Source organism: Bos indicus x Bos taurus, chromosome X, assembly GCF_003369695.1.
Source record: "Bos indicus x Bos taurus breed Angus x Brahman F1 hybrid chromosome X, Bos_hybrid_MaternalHap_v2.0, whole genome shotgun sequence".
NCBI lineage: Eukaryota > Metazoa > Chordata > Mammalia > Artiodactyla > Bovidae > Bos > Bos indicus x Bos taurus.
This window is the reverse complement of record NC_040105.1, coordinates 90,616,485-90,638,702: the sequence shown is the minus strand read 5'-3', so window position 1 is coordinate 90,638,702 and position 22,218 is coordinate 90,616,485. Positions and strand designations below refer to the sequence as shown.

General features: G+C 43.1%; 1 protein-coding gene across 3 annotated transcripts; it reads right to left on the bottom strand.

Annotated features, from left to right (window-relative positions):
• Nucleotides 1-5,263: 5,263 nt before the first annotated feature.
• PLP1 (proteolipid protein 1) lies at nucleotides 5,264-21,991 on the bottom strand. 3 transcript variants are annotated; one of them, XR_003509548.1, is made up of 7 exons: nucleotides 21,827-21,987; nucleotides 13,003-13,189; nucleotides 11,219-11,480; nucleotides 9,978-10,146; nucleotides 9,468-9,541; nucleotides 8,584-8,719; nucleotides 5,264-7,383 (listed from the first exon to the last, which is right to left on the bottom strand). XR_003509548.1 is itself a non-coding variant. In XM_027533207.1 (7 exons), exons 1-7 carry the CDS (start codon nucleotides 21,828-21,830, stop codon nucleotides 7,312-7,314), a joined length of 729 nt encoding a protein of 242 aa, XP_027389008.1. In that variant the 5' UTR covers nucleotides 21,831-21,991; the 3' UTR covers nucleotides 5,264-7,311. The 3 variants fall into 3 exon arrangements, 2 of the variants coding, with proteins under 2 accessions (XP_027389008.1, XP_027389007.1); XM_027533207.1 differs by having other exon boundaries at nucleotides 8,654-8,719; nucleotides 11,324-11,480; nucleotides 21,827-21,991; XM_027533206.1 differs by having other exon boundaries at nucleotides 8,654-8,719.
• Between the last annotated feature and the right edge of the window lie 227 nt (nucleotides 21,992-22,218).

Below are 22,218 nucleotides of genomic sequence, written 5' to 3'. Positions count from 1 at the left end.
ATACTACTCAGTCATAAAAACAAAATTTTGTTATTTGCAGCAACATGGATAGACTCTGAAGGCATTATGATAAGTGAAATGAGTCAGAGAGACAAATACTGTATGATATCACTGACTCGATGGACGTGAGTCTCAGTGAACTCCGGGAGTTGGTGATGGACAGAGAGGCCTGGCCTGCTGCAGTTCATGGGGTCGCAAAGAGTCGGACATGACTGAGCGACTGACCTGATCTGATCTGAAAAAATACAACAAACTAGTGAATATAACAAAAAAGAAGTAGACTCACAGATACAAGTAACAAACAAGTGGTTTCAAGTGGGAGAGAGAAAGGGAAGGGGCAATATGCTGCTGCTGCTGCTGCTGCTGCTAAGTCGCTTCAGTCGTGTCCAACTCTGTGTGACCCCATAGACGGAAGCCCACCAGGCTCCCCCGTCCCTGGGATTCTCCAGGCAAGAACACTGGAGTGGGTTGCCATTTCCTTCTCCAATGCATGAAAGTGAAAAGTGAAAGGGAAGTCACTCAGTCATGTCTGACTCTTAGCGACCCCATGGACTGCAGCCCACCAGGCTCCTCCGCCCATGAGATTTTCCAGGCAAGAGTATTGGAGTGGGGTGCCATTGCCTTCTCCAAGGGGCAATATAGGGGTAGGGAATTAAGTGGTACAAATTATTCTGTACAAAATAATCTACAAGGATATATTGTACACCACAAGGAATATAGCCAATATTTTGTAATAACTGTAAATGGACTATTACCTTTAAAAATTGTGAATAACTATATTGCACACCTGTAACTTTCACAATTGTTGTTTTAGTCACTAAGTGGTGTCCGACTCTTTGTGACCCCAAGGACTGTAGCCTGCCAGGTTCCTCTGTCCATGGGATTTCCCAGGCAAGAATACTGGGGTGGGTTACCATTTCCTGCTTGCTCCAGGGTATCATCCTGACCTAGAGCTTGAACCTGCATCCTCAGCTTGACAGGCTGATTCTTTACCACTGAGTCACCTGAGTTTTAAACAGGCAGAGGAACCAGAGATCAAATGAATAACATTCATTAGATCATGCAGATAGCAAAGGAGTCCTAGAAAAACATCTACTTCTGCTTCATTGACTATGCTAAAGAATTTGACTGTGTGGATCACAACAAACTGTGGAAGATTCTTAAAGAGATGGGAGTACCAGACCACCTTACCTGTCTCTGGACAAACCTGTATATGGGTCAAGAAGCAATAGGTAGAACCAGATATGGAACAACTGACTGGTTCAAAGTTGGGAAAGGAGTATGACAAGGCTGTATATTGTCACCCTGCCTATTTAACTTACATGCAGAGTACATCATGTGAAAGGCTGGGCTGGGTGAATCAAAAGCTGGAATCAGGATTGCCAGGAAAAATATCAACAACCTCAGATATGAAGATGATACCACTCTAATGGCAGCAAGTGAAGAAGAGCTAAAGTGTCTCTTGATGAGGGTGAAAGAGGAAAGTGAAAAAGCTGGCTTGAAGCTCAACATCAGAAAAAACTAAGATCATGGCATCTGGTCCCATCATTTCATGGCAAATAGAAAGGGAAAAAGTGAAGGCAGAGACAGATTTTATTTTCCTGGGCCCCAAAATCACTGTGGACAGTAAGTAAAGCCATGAAATTAAGAGATGCTTGCTCCCTGGAAGAAAAGCTATGACAAACCTAGACAGTGTATTAAAATGCAGAGACATCACCTTGAGAACAAAGGTCTGTATAGTCAAAACTATGGTTTTTCCAGTAGTCATGTATGGATGTGAGAGTTGGACCATAAAGAAAGCTGAGTGCCGAAGAATTATTGCTTTCAAATTGTGGTGCTGGAGAAGACTCTTGAGAATCCTTTGGGCTGCAAGGAGATCAAACCAGTCAATCCTAAAGGAAATCAACCCTGAATATTTATTGGAAGGACTCTTGCTGCAGCTGAAACTCCAATACTTTGGCCACCTGATGCAAAGAGCTGACTCATGGAAAAGACCCTGATACTGGGAAAAATTGAGAGCAGGAGGAGAAGGGAATGACAGAGAATGAGATGGTTGGATGGCATCATTGACTCAATGGACATGAGTTTGAGCAAACTCCCGGTGATAGTGAAGGACGAGGAAGCCTGGTGTGCTGCAGTCCACGGGGTCGCAGAGTGAGACACGACTTAGCAACTGAACAACAACTTATATAAAATATCACTGTACTTCAACTATACTTTTAAATTTTTTTAAAGAACTTAATCAGAAAAAAATATTTTTAAAAATTTGAGACACCTATAAATTTTAAAGTATCAACTCTCTTATAACCATCAGAACCCAGCTTTGCTGTTTTTCCCTTTTCATGTTTGAAAGTTAGACCTTCACATAATAGATTGGAGTATCAATTAATATAGTTCCTTCAGAGCCCAGAGCTGGAGGTTTACTGTTTATGTTGATGGACAATACATTAGAAATGCATTAACATCTTTTGACCCTAATACCATAGTATGTCAGGCCTTTCTCTAGGCACAGATTCGTATGCCTCCGTCTTCATTTACTTGACTCCGTTTCTCAAGAGACTGTACAAATTTCTCTTTTTCCCCACCTTTTTCTGTCTCAGGATGTTACTCTCATTCTTTACCACATTACTTGTCTCCCTCCTTAACTTTTTTCCCTTTAGTTGAGATCTCTGAGGGCAGAGACTGTGTCTGTTTTAGTCACAGCTATATTACCAGCAACTAGCACAGCACTTGGCACAGAGAATTCGTTGAACATTTGTCGAAGGTTTGAACCATGTTAAGGTTGGATTTCCTTTGATTATTTCGTTATGTGGAAAATGCTCATAACTCTATCTTAATTTTCTTTCCTTTGGAATAAAGTTGATCAATTCAAGAGTTCGAGAGCTGGAACACATAGACACCAAACTTTCCAGGACAATAAAAATTGGGAAAAGTACGATTGCTTGTTTCAAATCGGACAAGGAAAATCTTCCCAGTTTATAGATATTGGCTTGAATTCCTTACCTGTTTATCTATGTAGGAAAAGGCCAAGTACTGATTTTTTAATGTAAGAATGGCTATTTATTCCCTCTGTTACTTAATATTCATCAAGCTAGACATGAATGTCAAAATAGACACGCTGTCTGTGCTCTCAATATGAAAAATCAAAGAGAGAAGTATCATGTGTCTCATATTACCCATGCATGGCTTCTCAGATTTGGCCTGGAAGGAAAAAAAGTCAGGCAGAATAGCCTGTGTTTACGTAAATTCTGATGTGTGTGCCCTCTGACTCCCCAGATGACTGAGTGGGTGGAAGCACACACACTCATTGTGACAGTGTGTGCATAAATACTGTCACATGTGAGGCCAGGAGCAGGGTGACACAGAGAGCAAGTCACATGTTGTCAGGGCTCTAAATTGAAGTTTTGTTTTTATCAGGGCCCTAGAAAACCAGAGCCACGTGAAGTCATGGCCCTTAACCTCGACCTCTCCCACATACTGAAAGGAGAATTCACATGCCCACTGCAGTCAGCCAGTCAGACTGCTTCTTGCATGCTCCCTGCCTCCACTGCTCCCATGCTCCACCCTGGGAGATTTCTCCACTATGGTTGAGGCTGACTGAGATCTTTGAGATCATATCTTTATCCCCTTTCTACTCACATCACCCCCAAACCTGAAATTCCTAGGATTTAGCACAAAGCTTATAAGGGCCCAATTAATATTTGTAGACTGAATTAGTGAATGAATGAATGTTGCTCTGGGCCAAACCCACAGCTTCCACACCCTGCATAACTGCACTCAGTACTGACCCTGGAGATGTGAAAAGCAATACAATTGACGCTGTAAGAAAATGTTTCTTGTTTATACTGCTGCATCTTGATCTTTGGCTGATCTAGGCACAAAGAGAACTCTTTCAGTTCAGAGAAAGGAGGTTTGTGGTGTGTGGGAGAGCTAAGAACAATGCACTCAGTTGATAGACTGGATGTGCTCTCAGCTTCTGAGAGCATGAAAACTCGATCTATAGATGGGTCCCAGAGGGCAGAGCCAAATAAGGGCAGATGGAGAACACAGCTTTCTTGGGAACTGGCTTTCCACTGTTCTGAGGCAAAAATACATTCACTTTATAGCACCCTGAATCAGTTTTCCAAAATATGGTGCTCTGTCCTTGTTTGCCAGTGTCTAAAAATAAGTCCTTTTCATATTTTTATTCTTTTTGTCTTAAAGTCATCCAACTAGCCTTGCTTGCAGAATATTAATTGCAGTGAAGCAGAAACCAGGAGATTACATTGAAACTACTTTTGTACAGAGCTCCTTAACTGATGAATATCTTGTTGCCCCCAAGCTAGACTCTCTTTTCTCTCTGATGATGCTCCTTGCCATCTCTTTAGGCTGGTCGTTAGAGTGCCAAATCATAGCCTAGGGTTTTGACAGGGATTGGATGCTGTGTCCTAAGTGGGCTAGTGAGTGGGGCATTGGGATAGCATGTGCTGCTAATTAGCTTAATACTGCCCTGCCACAGATTGTTTACATTTACACTGCCTTTACTATATCTGTTCTGCCCATACATTAAACCTTTCACCCAGTACTTCTCATATAAAACTAAGCATTATTCGTGCCTGAAGCACTAAGCATTCATTATTGGAATATACAAACAATTCAAGGAAAAATTAACAATAACTGAATCCTATACACACCAGGGCTGGGGCACTATTGTCACATAAAAGTGAAAGTCACTCAGTCATGTCTGACTCTTTGCAACCCCATGGACTGTACAGCTCCACGGAATTCTCCAGGCCAGAATACTGGAGTGGGTAGCCTTTCCCTTCTACAGGGGATCTTCCCAACCCAGAGATCGAACCCAGGTCTCCCACATTGCAGGTGGATTCTTTACCAGCTGAACCACAAGGGAAGCCCATTGTCATATCATATAAAAGCCCATGTCATATTTGACTCTGAATTTGTACAGCACTCTGAAACCCAATTTCTAAGTGAAAAGAAACCCTAAAATGCAATGAATTAGTATCAAGACCTGAGTTGAGTGCTAGCCCAAGCCCAGATATATACTGGTTATTTGTGGTAATTTACCTTGCCTCTATTTCTTAGTGTCTCCAACTATAAAAACAGAAGTGATTTATTTACTCTTTATTTCATAAAATTATTGTGAGAATGACTTGGGATGACCTGAAAAATAAATAAGGTCCTTGAACAAAGCACAATAAAGGTACAATTAGTTGAACTGCTATTGTGGAGTCAAACAGAACAATTCAATTCAAAGACACAGTTGTTTGATTGAGAACATTCTTAATTTTATTTTCTTTAATTTTATAAAATACATTTTGTAAGATAAGTTTCTAAAAGTTTATCCTTTATGTGTGTTAAAATTGAAATTCTATATCAGAAATGAAGGAAACACTTTCAGTTGATTAACTCTGTTCATATGTGTATATGTGTGTATGTATACATAGAAAGTTTTTGGGGAAGGGTTGGTTATTTGTTATATTATTAAATCAAAACAAAACACAAGGTATGGATTACTTCACTTTCCTTGATCTTGATTGGTTTCTTACAGAACCTTTTCCATCTTCTCCCTATATGCAGCCTGGAAGCTTATATTGTATACTTCGCTGAAAACAAATATCAAGTGTTTTTTTGGTAACGATTTTACATCTCCTTAAATGTTGTTGAAATCACTTTGGGGGAGAAAGCAAAACCACTCTTTACATCAAAAGAGCCGCCTACAGTCATACCCGTAAAATCTTTCCCTGAATAAAGACCAATCAGCTTTTTGTTTTTTAACCCAACATTAAAACCCAAACATAAAAAGGGAAGACTGAAACCTGGGAGCTATTTGAGTTTCAAACTCTTTCCCCCTTTCCTTTTCCATGGAACCTCACCAACAGAATAGCTAATGGCTGGTGCATTTAGTTATTTGATCTGCACCAGGAGAGAATAACTTGTATGTTAAAACTAACTCTTTAACACACCAAGGTAACATTACTAAATCAAATTATCTCCCACCACCTAGAAAGAACAATCAGATATGTTACTCAAACTGAGATTCGAATTCACCAAATCTGTTTCTGCAAAGAACGGAATCATTGGTCAAAAATCCCAACAGATGCAAGAACTAGCCAATTTTACATATCATTTGTGCTGTTTAATGTCCAATTTTCATTTGTTAGAGAATCATAATCAAAGAATCATTCTCCAGACCTTTCTGGTACAACCCCAAACAAGTGATAGACAAGCTGGAAAATACGAAATGTGCATCATTCTGAAACAAATCAAGATCTTCAAATCACCTGCTATGACTGAATGGCTAATACCCCATGAAAAGAGCACCATTGTGAAGATATGACAGAGGCCAAAGTACACAACTAATTAACAGAAAAAAACATGCTATCCAAAAAGTTATCTATCCTGTGTCTACCAGAGGGCTGGCCCAGTTTACACTGTTAGCCACTAGCGACTGCTGCTCCTTAGGCCAGTCTATTTTTCATATGAACTAGTTTCTCTCTATCCTCAGCTCCTTGGAAACCACAGGGTTGTCATGGTAGCTGTTATCAGGGAGAAGGGAGTAAGAAGATGCTGACTACACCCTGTTTCTCTTCTCTAACGAGGTATAAGGCCAAGCGCCCCCTTTGTCTACACAAACACTATGCTCCCTTATGCTATAAGTAAGGTTGGCTGAGTTAGGGCTTAAATAGTCCATCGCCATCGGGGTCAGTGCTCTCTTTCTATGGGAGAAAGATCCTTGCTTTGACCCCCTTCTCCCAGCTGCAATAGGTAGATTTGGGCAAATGCTCTTATTGTTTTGCTGGCATTCTTTTTTTTTTCTTCTCTCTTCAGTGGTACTAGGGAGACTGGAGTGAGTTCTCGGTTTTGTACACCAAAGAGAATATATTTGGCTCCCAAGATGGCAACAGGGACAGGTGCCTCCCTTCTCTCTACCTGAACATCTTTCTTTCCACTTTGTTTTCATCAGTGGAAGTGCCCTTTGAGAAGAAAACACTTCCTGGTCCTCGGGAGATGCTTGAAAATTGAATGAGAGCCTCCACTTCTTTGTGACTTGCAGTTGGGGAGTCACCATCTTTAAGCATTTCCCATTTCTAGCAGGAACCAGCTATGAAGCAAAATGACTAAAAGAGGTACGTAAGAGGGGAGAGTCCGCAGAGACATTAATCACCGTGAGACTCTCCTTTCTTGTTACACTCGTCAAGTAAGAAGAGGGCCAGTCAGTGGCAAAGGCAAAGAGTTAACATGGGAGACGCAGCACTGTAGGCTGTGTGGTTAGAGCCTCGCTATTAGAGAAAGGGAAATTTCTACAGGAGATCAGAACTTGGTGCCTCGGCCCATGAGTTTCAGGACGGCAAAGTTGTAAGTGGCAGCAATCATGAAGGTGAGCTGTAGGGAAGAGAAGAGAGAAGACTAGTGAGAGTAGAAAAGGCAGCTCTCTCTCTTCCAATCCTTTTGGGAATGAGGAAGGGTAGAAATAAAATCACAGGTAAATAAAGAAAAAAATATTCTGCACAAAGGAACACATTCAGGCTTTTGCCCTGTATACTTGACTAGAAGTCCTCCATGAGACAGGCCCAGAGAATCAACTTGACAAGGATTTTTTCTACACCCCTGCTCTGCCCAGCACTGAGTTTTCCTCAGGGAAGTGAACACTACCTGGGCTCTGCCATCATCATATCTGTATGTCTGAGTGACCTAGACTTCCTGTAGAGGCATAGCCCCACTGTGCAGCACAGCTTTCTCCCACTTAATACAGCCATTTATTTCACAAGATGAGGAACAACTCAACTCTGGAGAAAACCCTCAGTGGTGGGAGCCAGGAGTGCTGCAAGCTGATCCTGAGGAGATCAACACTTATTCAGTACCCCGTGTTCTTAATAATGAAGGCATGACATTGACACTGTGCCGCGACACCATCAATAATAACAATTCTAATAGTGTTAAGAGGTCCTTCCAGTATTTTCAGGAGAGTAACTAAATCCCTTGGAAGGCATCCAAGATGGATTCCTATTTATAGTGTATAGAATTCCAGGCCACAAAAAATCACATTTAGTAAGGTTTCAGTGTTCTTGTCACTGATCTGACCAGGATGTGTTAAGAATTAATGATAATTTCTGACTGCAAAGCACTTGGCAATGTCACATGCTCTGTAAATGTGATATCTTATTATTCTTTTTAAAATTATGTATGTATGTATGTGTATATTTGGCTGTGCCGGGTCTTAGTTGCAGTAAATGGGATCTTTGATCTTTGTTGCAGCCTGTAGAATCTTTAGGAACAGCATGCGAACTCTTAGCCGTGGCATGTGGTATCTAGTTCCCTGATCAGGGATCAAACCCAGGTCCCTTGTGTTGGGAGCTCAGAATCTTAGCCACTGCACCACCAAGGAAGTCCCAATATCTTATTTCTTGACCACGAATCTCTTTCCTCCTCTTCCCTCATATCACTTTACTTGTTCCTATCTCATTTTTGAAATTTTTCTTCCTTGCCAACCCAAAGTAGAAAGACATAGTCTCTATACTCTGCCATCTCTGCCCAGGAGCTTCTCTCCAGCATTTCAAGTTTAGAAGGAATCTATCTTTTTACCTTTCAGTATAGCTGTCTCCAAGCTATCCCAGGACCATTTATTTGCCAAGATCATTCAAAGACAACTCACCAGGGACACCAGTGTGGCTGCAGCCCCCACAAACGCAGCAATAAACAGATGGAAGGTCATTTGGAACTGTAAGAAAATGCAGAAGAACTGGGTCTTGCAACCGCAAAACTAAGCTGTGCTGTAGATTGTGAAGCGCAACTTTCAGAAGGTGTTGATTTTTTTGTGTGTTAATTTGGCATCTCTAACTAACTTGTCACATCTATAGGCCTCCCATTCTTCCGTGTACCCATAGCACCCAGAACACAGAATACTCATAAAATAACATAGTCCTCCCAAATAATCAACTGGTTCCCCACGGTTGTGCCTGGGATCCCAAAACATTTTGCTTTCAAAGAAATAGTTTACTGCCTTCTTCCTTCCTTTTATTCCCCTGCTGCATTTGTGCATAATATCCATTTTCAATAGTGTTTTCCTTTTTCAAATGTACTTTCTTTTTAAATGAGATTGAGAAGTTCCAAACGAAATGTGTGTTATAAAATCGATGAATATCTGTGCACAACTCATTTCCTTGATAAGGTTTTTAAGAATAAAAATGTTCACTTGAGGGGTTTTGCCATTAAGCTCTATCTTTACCTAAATCTACAAATTTCTCTTTTAAGAGAGTAAGCCTTAGAATGGAAGGTTTTATCTGCTGTTTTTAGGAAACTAGATATTTTACCAAGTATACGCTCACTGGCTCAGGCGATATTTCATAGAAGGCAATCTGCTAACTCAAAACCCAGCAAAGAGAAACTGTAGTCCTTAAAATCCAAGATGGGTAGAAATGTTACAGTTTGGGCCATTTCATTGTAAAATAACCCAATGGCTCACTCACCTCAGCTGTTTTGCAGATGGACAGAAGGTTGGAGCCACACACCTTGCCAGGGAAAGCATTCCATGGGAGAACACCTAAGTAAGAGACAAATATCACAAGGTAAACTTCACAGAGCTTTGGGGTTACCTGGAGAACTTTCATCTTTAATCATCCTGGCTGAAAAGTTGGGTCCTACTAATTATCAGGATTTTCTTTTCTAAAGATTTACTCAAAAAATAGAGGTAGTATTGAACAGTTGAAAATTTTTCTGTTTGTTATTGAAATGGGCTGCTTCTGGTTTCAGAACAGCAGTCAACTAAGAGAAAGCAGTGCAAACAGCCAAGAAAACTCCCACCACTTCCAACAAGTGGTTTCCCTTCTCAGGGAAGAAATCTCTCTGGTTTCAGTGGAGAGGGATTAACGAGCATCCATACTTCTTATTTCTCCCCATAATTACCACCCTCCTTAGCCTAAGAACCAAATATATCATGCTTCTATAGGGAGTAGGAGAGCCAAGCCACCCTAACTCACCATACATTCTGGCATCAGCACAGAGAGTGCCTATACTTGCAGAGGTCTTGCTGGGGGCAGCAATAGACTGGCAGGTGGTCCAGGTGTTGAAATAAATGTATACAGGCACAGCAGAGCAGGCAAACACCAGGAGCCACACAACGGTCAGGGCATAGGTGATGCCCACAAACTAAAACAATTGACATGGAGTGGTTAGAAATCAGTGTCAGCCTGCAGATATTGAAATGTAAACAAAGAGATCCTGGAATGGCATGTGCCAGACATGAAACCAGATTTCAGGGATCTCCACCAAATACAATTAGTAAGCGGGGCACCTCTGCCAAATGTCATTGGCAGTATCTTATCTACTAGAGAATTGGCCCCAAGTAATGACGGGGAGGGGGAGAATGGGTGGGGGTTGGAGTGAGGAGGACCCCTGGGTTAGAAAGGTTTCGGGAGATTGTTTGGACAGATAAGGTGTGAAGAAATCAAAAGAGATCTTGAAAGAAAGTCGTGCCATTTAAATGCCTTAGGCTGAGCTTAAAAAATGCCCCTTGTCAAAGGACTTTGGATCCCTAGTTATTGAACAAAGCCAATCAGAGATTTCAATTTCCAATCCAAAAACCTTTCTAAGCCAATACTAGCCACAAAAGATAACAGCACAACCCCCAGATGTTCAGCCCCCAAATGGTCTTTAACTCTAGAGGCTGGAAACCAATGTGTACCTCACTAGAAGCAGAATAGCCCTCTGACAGATAAGGCCTTAAACGTGCAGATCTATGCTAGTTCCCTCTGGGACCTTCAACAATGTAGGATCCCAGAATAGTATGGATTCCATCTCGGAGTCAATTACTTAATTTCTATGATCCACCTTCCCTCTCAGATCAGGAACCTACATCTCAATCCACTGAGTAACATTTTAAATTCTTAGGCAGTCAGATCTACTGTTGTTGTGGTCCCAGCTAGGAAGGGATCAAAGAGGTACCAGTAGATGGCTTAGAAATGGTCTGATTGTATGAAGCACCCCACAGAACTCAGGCTTTCCCTTTTGAGATGAAATTTTCTAGGGACCTTTTGAAAAGCGAGGCTAAGCCAGCTGGGCACCACGTTCTTCCTGACCTCATTTGGCCGTAGCCATCAGGTCCTCACTCAGAAGCCAGGCCCCTAGAGAGGACCCAGCCTTGGGTGGGGATGAGGCCACAGACTCATGCCCAGTTGTCCCCCACCCCTTGTTATTGCCACAAAATCCTGAGGATGATCACCTTGTCGGGATGTCCTAGCCATTTTCCCAAACAATGACACACCCGCTCCAAAGAATGAGCTTGATGTTGGCCTCTGGAACCCCTCCCCTTCTGGCCCCCTGTTACCGTTGCACTCAGGCCCTTGCCGCAGATGGTGGTCTTGTAGTCGCCAAAGATCTGCCTGACTGCGCCGGTGGTGTAGAAGCCCTCGGCCAGCAGGAGGGCCCCATAAAGGAAGAAGAAAGAGGCAGTTCCATAGATGACATACTGGAAAGCATGGATCCTGTGTTAACAGATAACACAAAGCCAGAAAATCTTATGCATGGAGGACCCGGTTCCCTTGCTGCATAAGTCAGTTGGACTCCTGAGTAGGCTCCTAAACAAGGCTAGGGATGCTTTAGGGGAATCACTAGGTTCTTCCTCTAGGCTTCTACCTTGTACTTATTGAGGTAACTGGAGAAGGGAATGGCAACCCACTCCAGTATCTTGCCTGGAGAATCCCATGGACAGAGGAGCCTGGCGGGCTACAGTCCATAGGGTCACAAAGAGTCGGGCACGACTGAGCAACACTTATTGAAGTAAAAGAAGATGCTCCTCCCCCACATTTGTCTTACCCTGTGACCTGAAGAACTGGGACCCTACTTTCCTTGGCCTGACCCTTCAGAGATGCTCCATCAGAGAAGAGAGGAGAGAGGAGCTAAGTAAAAAGGAAGACGGATGAAGGAAGTAGAGCCTAACTTGCTCTAGAAACAGGAGAGGCTTAGTATTGGGCTGGAGCACACTCAAGTGGTATGGTGAAACGAGAGCAGCAGCCCCACTCTTGTCTCATCAGTCTGCCTCCCGCGAGTTCTCTATATGGACCACTGCAGAGGCTCCAACTCAGTCCATGTTAACCCTACTTAGCAGAAATGAGAACATGTGAGACAAAGCAAGGGCAGGGGTGGAGTGGGTGTGGTAGGAGTGAGGTGGCAGGCAGGCAGACCTCCTCCCCTGAATGTGGCACTTCCCCTTCATTTAGGGCTTCAGATGTGCTATAGGTGGAATCTGCACACATATCAATGTGTGTATGTGGAATCTAGAAAAAATGGTACAGATGAACCTATATGCGGGGCAGGAATAGAGACATAAATGTACAGAACACATGTGTGGACAGAGAGTGGGGGGTGGATAAATTGGGAGATTGGGATTGACATATATATACACTGTGTGTGTGCTAAGTCGCTTCAGTCATGTCCAGCTCTTTGCGACACTATGGACCATAGCCCGCCAGGCTCCTCTGTCCATGGGGATTCTCTAGGCAGGAATACTGGAGTGGGTAGCCACACCCTCCTCCAGGGGACCTTCCCAACCCAGGACCTTCCCAACCAAGAACCTTGGCAGGCAGGTTCTTTACCACTAACACCACCTGGGAAGCCCCATATATATATATATATATATTCACTTTCACTATATATACACTACCATGTGTAAAATAGATAGCTAGTGGGAAGCTGTTCTATTAGCACAGAGAGCTCACCTCTGTGTTCTATGATGACCTAGATGGGTAGGATGGCAGGTGAGGGTAGGATGGAGGTCCAAGAGGGAGGGGCTATGTGTATACATATAGCTGATTCACTTTATTGTACAGCAGAAACTAACACAACACTGTAAAGCAACTATACCCCAATAAAAAATGTTTTTTAAAAAAGAAGGAAGACCCAGGAATTCTGTCTGGCTCCACACCAATCCCCTACTAGTCACTAAGGTACTGATGAGTTCTGTGTCTCGAAGATAGACAGGATTGGTGGGGGAGAGTAGGTACTTACACATTGATAAGATACTCATAGTCCTGGTAGTTTTTGGAGAAATATGTCTCAATTAGCTTTTCTGTACCAGTGAGTGCTTCATGTCCACAGCCACAGAATAGTGCCACCCCAAAGAAACACAATCCAGTGGCCACCAGGGAAGCAAAGGGGGCCCCTACGAGACATCTTGCACAGCACTCTAATAAGCCTGAAGAAAAAGGAGGGCAAACAGTCAGGGATGTACAATACATAGTTCATCACTCATCTCTCTCTGCCAGCCCAGCCAGGCCCTGTGCTCACATGCATGGATGCAGGGATGGAGGAGGGGTCACCTCAGAGACCAAAAGCAGGAGAGTCTAGAACCTCAGAATTTTGGAATGTGAGACTGACTCCCCCCAACCATATTTTGTTCCATTCTTGAAGATAAATCCTTGCCTTGAATTCCCAAAATGTCCATGAGTTTTTGAATAATCAGTATTCAAGTAGGCCACTAGAAAGATGGTGCTCTCATTCCCTCCTTTCTTATCCTTCTGATTTGTTTGTTTTCGCCATTTATCAACTTTTATGGAGTACTTACTATGTGTCCAGCATTGTGTTAGGTGTCACATGGAGTGTGAACATGTAAAAGACATAGACTCTGCCATGGGGACATTTTTGTTTATGGAGGAGAATGAACTAGGTAGACCTGACATTTTCAACCAACAGTTTCAGGCAGCCTAGTAAATGGTTACAAAGGGTAAATGCCCTTCCAATTTCATAGAAATATTTATATTGTCAGACAAGAGTTGACCCTTAAAGAGCATTTCAGGTGGGAAAACTGAAATTGCATGTTCCTGGGTATTTCTGAACATTGCATTTGCAGCACAGAATGCTTTATTCTTAGTCTGGATGTCTGGAGAGCACTCCAAAGAAAGGAGGAAACTGGCAGAGGACAGGAGATGTTCATGGGAGGATGACTATTACTCGCAGTAGTAAACATACAGGCTGAATGCTTTTGGGACACTTTGCGTGGCTGACTTGTCCCCCTATGATACAGTTTGGCCAATGTCCCCACCCTTAGTCCTACCCTGGAGTTCTGTCAAAACAACTACAAAGACACGTTATACAAAGTCAACAAAGCATGAAATGTCTTTCTGGCGTGACAAAACACACTAGGGCCTGGGAATACAGGTGTCTTAAAATGCTGAGACTCTGAAATTCCACAGATCTGGTACCCCAGGCCCATGCAAGTGTTGCTGAGAAACAGGAAGGGCACATAAGAAGTCATAGGTTCTGAGAGTAGCTGTGTCCCAAGTATAAGCCCTGAGCTCTAAGGTGTCATGTGGAGTGAAACAACAAATGTCCAGTAGATGATGGGAAAGGCACCTTCTAGTCTCTTGGCCACAACCCCAAAAGGTGAAAGAAATGAAAATCTTCAGAAAATAAGTTATATATACACTAATTTTATCCATCTATTCACATATCATATAGATATGATATATGAATTATTTTGTATATAGTATATGCATTGTTGCTGTTCAGTCACTGTTGTGTTCGACTCTTTGTGACCCCATGGACTGCAGCATGCCAGGCTTCTCTGTCCTTCACTATATCCCAGAGTTTGCTCAGACTATGTCCATTGAGTCGATGATGCCATCCAACCATCTCGTCCTCTGTCATCTTCTTCTCCTTCTGCCCTTAACGTTTTCCAGCATCAGGGTCTTTTCCAATGAGTCATCTCTATGCATCAAGTGGCCAAAGTATTGGAGCTTCAGCATCAGTCCTTCCAATGAATATTCAGGATTGATATACTATATGCATATAAAAATTATTTGCGTGCATATACACACACAAATAAATAGCAAATGTGCCAAGAAGCTGCTATTTTGGGAAAGCATGCTGAAACTCCTTACACAAATAAAATGCATTGTATTGACTTTTAGATTTGGACTTTATCCAAAGCTCATTTTTTTAATGCCAGGGACCAGGAAAATCCTTTGTCTGACTCTCTTAATACTAGTACAGTTTCTTTGTAGCCCTTAGAGCTTGACCATCTGGTGATGTGCCTGAACTATGTCCATGTGAACAGATTCTGAAGGACCAAATTCTCTCTATCTTGAGAAAGCTGAGGTAGAGGCATTTGTCTCTGCTCTCAGGGCCACAGCGTGAGTGAGTCCTCTTACCCACTGTCCCCTAAAATGATAGCCCTTCCTTGGTGCTCAAAGAGCCTCTTCCTCAAAATTCTTGTGTGTCACCCCAGAGATTAGGCATAGAAGCCCAAGCCAAGCAAAATAAATAGCTAACATTTGAAGCAGAACTGCATTTCCTCCCTTCTCTAAGAACTGAAGGCCTGCTGTCGGAAAACTTGGCCCCTATGGAAAGCAATCAGTTTGTAGCTTCGCTGCTCTAAGTGGAGGCAGAGTTTACTTAGTATGAATTGTGCTTGGTAAGAGTGCCTCATTAGAGCTGGTGCATGGGGTGTGAGTGTGTGTGTGTGTGTTCCCACATGCACACATTTGTGCCAGAGAGGGGGCACATGCATGAATGCAAACATGTACATAAACGCATATATAAACCAGAGAGAAAAACACAGCACTTGAAATTGATTATTGTTCTCAGGAAACATTCAGATATCGATCTTCCTCTTTCTTAACAGGTCAAGATACTAGATGCATCTTGTAAGTCAAGAAAAGGAGCTTGGAAATAAACAGTGCTGCCATTTTCCTTCTCTGCCTATCCAAATCTTCCCCACTCCCAAACTCTTAGAATCTTCTACTGAAGAAGGTCTCTGAAGCCTGGGGGTGGAGGGAGGGGAAGGTGCATGACCCCACTGTTCCCTCTCTCCCCAGCACAGGGTCAGGGCTTGGACAGAACCCTCCATAGCTCTCCTGGACAAAGAAGCCTTGTTTTTTCCCTGAGATCTCAGGAGCCTCATTGGTATTCTGCAGGGGCCTCCAGGCCTGGGGGTGGAAAGGGGGTCAGACCCAGGGAACAATGGAAGAACTGTTTGTTTAGCCCAAAGTAAGGAGAACCATCCTCCCAAGCAAGTGACCATCCTGTGCCCACTGACTCACCCCACCTTTTTTATCCTGGAAAGGGCTAAAATGGTGGTGCAGGTGAGATCAGGAATGAAAAAACTTGAACTCTTGCTAACGAAACAGAATTCCAGTCTAAGTTTCAGCTGATGCCCCCTCCAGGGTTGTAAAGATCAGGGGGAAAGCCTCGTTAGTCCATCTGATCCCTGTATCATCCAAATAACCAGAGTATCATATATAGTGTTCTTACTGGGTGATAAAGGGCTAAGCCTTGGGAGCAACTCTGAATCATCCACTGATATTCTTTCTTCTTCAATCCATTTTTCCTCCATTTTCTTAGAGCTCAAATAACTTAGCACCCCCATTTCTGCTTTACTGTCACTCGAAGCAAGGTACAAGAAAGACCTAGGCTTTAATGAATCTCTAACGTGGAGCTGAAATTAAATGGTCCTGAGTATATCTATCACTCTTCAGCTATAAATAGTTCAACAATATCAGCATAAGATGTCCATCTCTTCACATTGAAATGAAATGTTTGTTCTGAGGGCATTTAAGTTCAGCAGAAGTGAAGAATCTCCACCAGTCAGCCCGAGCAAAAAATCAAATTTTGGATTCCAACTGGGAAAAACTCAGAACATGCAAGAAATTGTGTCATCAAAGGAGTTTACAATCAAAACATTCTGAGGAAGGTTCATTGGGTTCCCTTTAATTTGGGGTTGTGTGAACAATAACCTAAAGCCAAAAGGTCTCCATTTCAGAAGACTTCATGGTTGAAAAGTTACCGGTTTGATTCAGGAAGGCCATGAGGGATTCTGTAGAACCTCCTTGGCCTCTCAGGAAACATTCTTATATTTCCAGGCTAAGTATTGACTGCAACATGGTGGAGTTGGCAGAAAAGAACTATATAGCAATAATATTACCCAATGCAACTGAATTGAATTAAACCATCTGACCTTTTCTAAAGATTCTTATATAGATCATTTTTAAAGTCGTTACTGAATTGGTTATAATATATTGCTTCTATTTTATGTTTTCTTGGAGATTTTGGCTCTTAGGGATGTGGAATCTTAGCTCCCTGACCAGGAATTGAACTTGTGCCCCCTGCATTGGAAGGCAAAGTCTTAACCACTGGACTGCCAGGGAAGTCCCTAAACCACCTGACTTTGATGAGAGATCATACAGAAAAATAATGACCTTCCCCAGGGTTTTCCTTTCCATTCATTGAATTCAGTACAATTATTAAGCATATGGCAATAACCTAGATACTGTGGGAAACAAAAGGGAACTATAAGGCCTAGTCCCTTCCTTCAGAAACCTTTCAGTCTTGGGGAGAACAAACATATCGGCAAATCAAAGACCAAAGCTACCTACAATCTAGTATTAAAATGTGTATAACCAAGCCCTGTGGGCAAAATGTAAGCAAAGGGGAAATATTCAGTGTTGGCTAGATGTATCTGTGAACTCCCAAAACTAATCAATCTGTGATAGAACTTCAAGTCCTTCTCATTAATGCTCTTCACAGGAATCTGACAAGGATCAACAGGACTGCTGTGACTCTCGTCCATATTTCTGTCTATCCAGAAATAGATACTGGGTTGTACTGGCTTGATTCTGATGCTGTCTCTTTAAGCAGGAGCCAAGAGCTCCCAAGCCCTCCCTCCTTTCCCATGCCCTGGGCATGCCTCAAGGACAAGCTCCATGATGGAAATTCAGTTTGAATCTGGGAACCCATCAAAGGGAGGAAAGGAAGGTCTTTGATCAAAAGGGATGATAGAAAGAGACCAATTGTGCCTTGCACAAATCCCAGCCTGTCCCTTGAATCCAGCTGACAAAGGGAGAGATAGAAGAACCCTATACAATAGAGCTAAACAACAGGCAGGCTCATTGAGTGAAAAACTGGCCCCATCTCTCTAAGTCTCTAATCTGAGCTACAGTTTTACCCTCCTCCCAGAACCCACCCCTTAACCTCACCCCATGAACAGAGGCTCACTTGATCAGGACCTATCGCAGTTGACAGGGCCAAGATGCTAGAGCAGCCGTGACTGGTACCAGGAATGGATGGGGATGAATGGGTGGGTTCTAGGAGTAAAACAACAATCATCAGGACGTGCCAGAGACAAAGACTTTTGCTTCTGGCTTTATCCAAATCAGACAAAGCCCTGCTTGTAATCTTGTCTTTCCTACATGAAATCAGCACTTATACCATGTTCAAGTGCTGGAAAGGGGCTCTGTAGCCACTGAGGCATGAAAATCCAAGCTTGCTAGATAGTCAAGTCATGCAGACATAATTAAATAAAAATGAAACACAGCCTCCTCTTTGAAAAGATATTATTATTACCATGGCAACAGCATCTGGACCACTTTGTTTCCTATATTCCCTACTCCTCCCCCAAACACACACACTCACACATGCACACATGCATGGGTGCACACGTGCATTGATGTATGCCAACTTGTACCCAAACATTGGGAGGCTGGGGTAGAGACTGGATTGTTAAACTCTCTCCCTGACATGTTGTCCTCACTTTGCCCACTTCTGGGAAAATGAAAGAGAAGCAACTGGCACTAAACTGAGAGACAAGAGTTTCCATACTTCCTTCCTTAGCCCAGTCTCCCACCAATTCCTGCTCTTCCCTTGGTTGCGGTGTGAAGCTGATCTAGGGAACCTTGTTCTCTTCCTTGGGATGTCACTGACTCCTTTCCAGAGCCTGGCCTGGCAGAAAGCTCAGAGGCCAGTGCAGAGCTGAGTGATCACCTTTAGGACCATTTTAAAATAACCAAGGAGTTTTTGATGAGAGTTTGACACTGGGCAGGCCCTGACAGTGGGAAGGGAAAGGAAAGGTACTCTATTCACCTGCCAAGGCTGCTGTTATCTTTCCCAATCAGTTTACTGCCCTAACTTGAAGTTTTCTGGACCTGAAGTTCTGTGGGCAAGGAGGGCATTTCTACTGTTGCTTTCTTTCAACACCAAGAACCCTGGGGATGGTTTTCAAGGCTTCAAGGTAACACACAACAAGGGGAAAAGATGCCATTGGCTAGGGTTCTGCTTTCATGGGTTTGGAGACTGTATTTTCCCTCCTACCCATTTCTCAAGGGTTTCTTAGGTCTATTTACTACTCAGAGAGATTTGAGAGCGTAGTTCTAGTTGTCAGGTTATTGAGTAAATTTCTGGCTTTCCTAGAAGAAACCCAGGGCAAAAGGCCCTTGAAGCAGAGCAGACCTTCCAATCTGCCTGGTTCTCCTCTGGCTCTGCCGGGCCGAGGTGAGGAGTGGGGTGGGGAAGGGTACATATGATCGTTTTAGTCAGTTTTAGTCAGTGTCTCTAGGAAAAGTACATAAATGTGCTGGTTTCATCTGCTTTCTTTTTAGCTCCTGGCACTCTTGCAGACTTCTTGCCATCATGATGGGATTCAGTTAGTCTTCAGGCATTTTGTAAAAACCTGGACCCCTGCTCTGCCTTCACACTTTTTGCCTGGGTTGCACTCACACTGTGAGCCAGCCAAAACTACACTGCTCAGCAAACAGCCACCTTTGGAGGGAGGCATCATAGTCTGGTTACCAGGGTAACAGCCACTGTTCTCAGACATCAGGCTTTGCAAGAGCCAATATTTTGCTGTTCAGTAATGCCATTGTGTTGCTAAGCAGAGAATAATCAGCTACTGCTCTTTGGCTCTTTTCCAGTTCCATTGTTATCCGAAAGACTCATTTGGAACATCCCTCTCCCAAATCAGGAAGAGGTTTAATGAACTATCATGTCCCTTGTAAATCTCTTGTGTGAACACTACAGAATTCCCTGTTCCTCTTACTTGATTCTCTGTGGTGGAGGTAGTGAGCTTCCTGTTCCTGGGGATGATGAAGAAGAAGCTGTAGGAACATTGGAGAAGGGAATTCTGCACTGAGAATTAGCTCAGACAGCTTCTAAAGTTCCTTCCAGTCCAATCCCAGATTCTATGATATAATTTGTCTAGTGCAGTAGTTAAACAGCAACACACTCCCTGTCAGAAGCAGTAGCAGTCCAGTACCTTGCTAGAGATGGTCTATTACTTACAAAGTATTTGAAATATCAGTACTTTGCTATTGCATAACTGAAAACATAATGGCCACTCCATCATGCGCACCTAGCCCAAGTATGGCTCACCCTCAGAATAAGAGATCCCATATACAGCTTCGACTGTGCCCTCATCTGCAATAATCTTCCCTGGAGGAAATTATCCGCCTCTGTAACAGGAAAATGTCCCTATGGTCACCTGATTTTTCCTGCCTTTTCCTCAGGGCTTTTACTCCCTGAGGAAGTAATATTCAGCATCCTTCCTTACTCCCTCTCTGTTTTTCATTCACAACCTACCCAATCAGCTGCCCTGACTTCAGGTAAGGTTCTTGACATTACCTAGGACAGGAATTGAGTTCTTGCAATATTCACCTCTCATCTGGCCCCACTCAACTGGACAATTCTTGCCCAAGTGCTCCAAGTACATGCAAAGAAAGCTCAATCATTTCAGGAAGAATAAGAGACAGCCTGTACATGCATCATTGTATAATAATTAGTATTATTATTATTTATAACCGTTATAGAGTTTGCCCATTTTCAAAGTACTCCCACATATTATTTTTTTATTTTTATAACTCTGAAAGTAGACAAAGCAATTATCATTATCCCTATTTTCGAGATGATGACGTAATAATTCATAGCAACCTACCCAATGTCACGAAGTTCATAAGTAGCAGATCTGGGATTTGAACCTCATTATGTTCACTTCTAGTCCAGTGCTCATGCCTTCTTAATTATCTTGCCTGAATACATGCCTCAAGAGCTCTTTCAGTGTTTCAGGATGAAACAACCTAAAAACTGACACTAGCCTAATATAATTGAAAACCCATCTCCATAGATGCTTTTGGAACCTTCTGGGTAATACATTTGATGGTGAACGCACAGGACAGTTGATTCTCATTTCATTTAGGACACATTCAAGCTGTTGCTCTTGTTTTGCCAAATGTGAGCAATGTCTACATGTTTCTGTGGCCTCCTGTATGGACAAAAATCCTTGTGCTCTGTACATCTCACACTGAGTGGACACTACAGGAGACCAGACCATGTAGCTTCTCTCTACGGAGATGCCCTCAGGACTCAACCAAGTCAGCAAGAGCCCTAAGGTCCCAGTAGCCTCCTTGTCATAGCAGGGATTTAGAATCTGAGTCATGCCCTCAGGAAGGCTAAGACTGTAATATTTACTAGATATGGTCACCCAAACGGGTGCGTGCGGCGCACACACACACAGCAGTACCCATATCTCTTCCTTATGGTAAAGCCATTGAGGACTTTATTTTCATTTCCTGAACTTGAGATTGGCCTCCTCAGCCATGACGAAGCCTGAATCCATGTCACCCAATTTCATTCTGATGCCCCACAGGGTCCAAATTTTGTTTCAAGCAAGCAGTCATTTTGTACAGCTGAGAGCCAGCCAACATTAGTTGCCTCCAGCAGAACCAAGGATGTCAGCTGACCAGGCCATTACCAGTACATGGGGACCAGGGCAAAAGAGAAGGCAGAGGGAAGGAAGGGGGTAGGAGGACACATGACCACATCCAGCCCTCCAGACACTCTCTCCAAGGACCTGTGGGACTCTCCATGTGTTGCTGGAGTTCTTTGGCAATAAAGCATCATTCTCAGTACAGCAGACAAGGAGTTAATCTAATTGCGTGCTAAGGAATGAAAAAGAAAACAAGTGCCAGAACACAATTCATTTCAACCATTAGAAACTCTGAACCCCAAAGTTCTTGCAAATTCCTATGCTCTGGCTTGAATCTTCCAATCTAAAGTTTTTGAAACTCACCCATGTCTTTGGGACTCTGACTCCAACGGTAGCCGGCTGGCTAGTCTGTTTGTTCAGCTGGAAGGATCCTGGTCTCTCCAGTCTCCTTCTTCGGTCCTTTACTTTTTCTCTCTGAGTATCTTTGTCCTCTTCTCCTGCAATGAAAAGGGCTTTCTGATTGACAGCCAACCCCCTTAAAGGGACAGGCCCACTTTCCTCCTCCTCTCCTCCTCCCCTTCTCCTCCCCTTGTCCCCACCTCCTCAGGATACTCCCTTCTCTAAGACCTCCATCTTCTCTTTCTGCTTTTCAGTGCCAATTGTCTCTTTTTCTTTTTTTCTTTCCCTCTTCCCCTAAGGCTTGCCTATGTGGAATTTTGCTTTGCTGCAGAGACATCTGGAAATGTGGTTTGGGG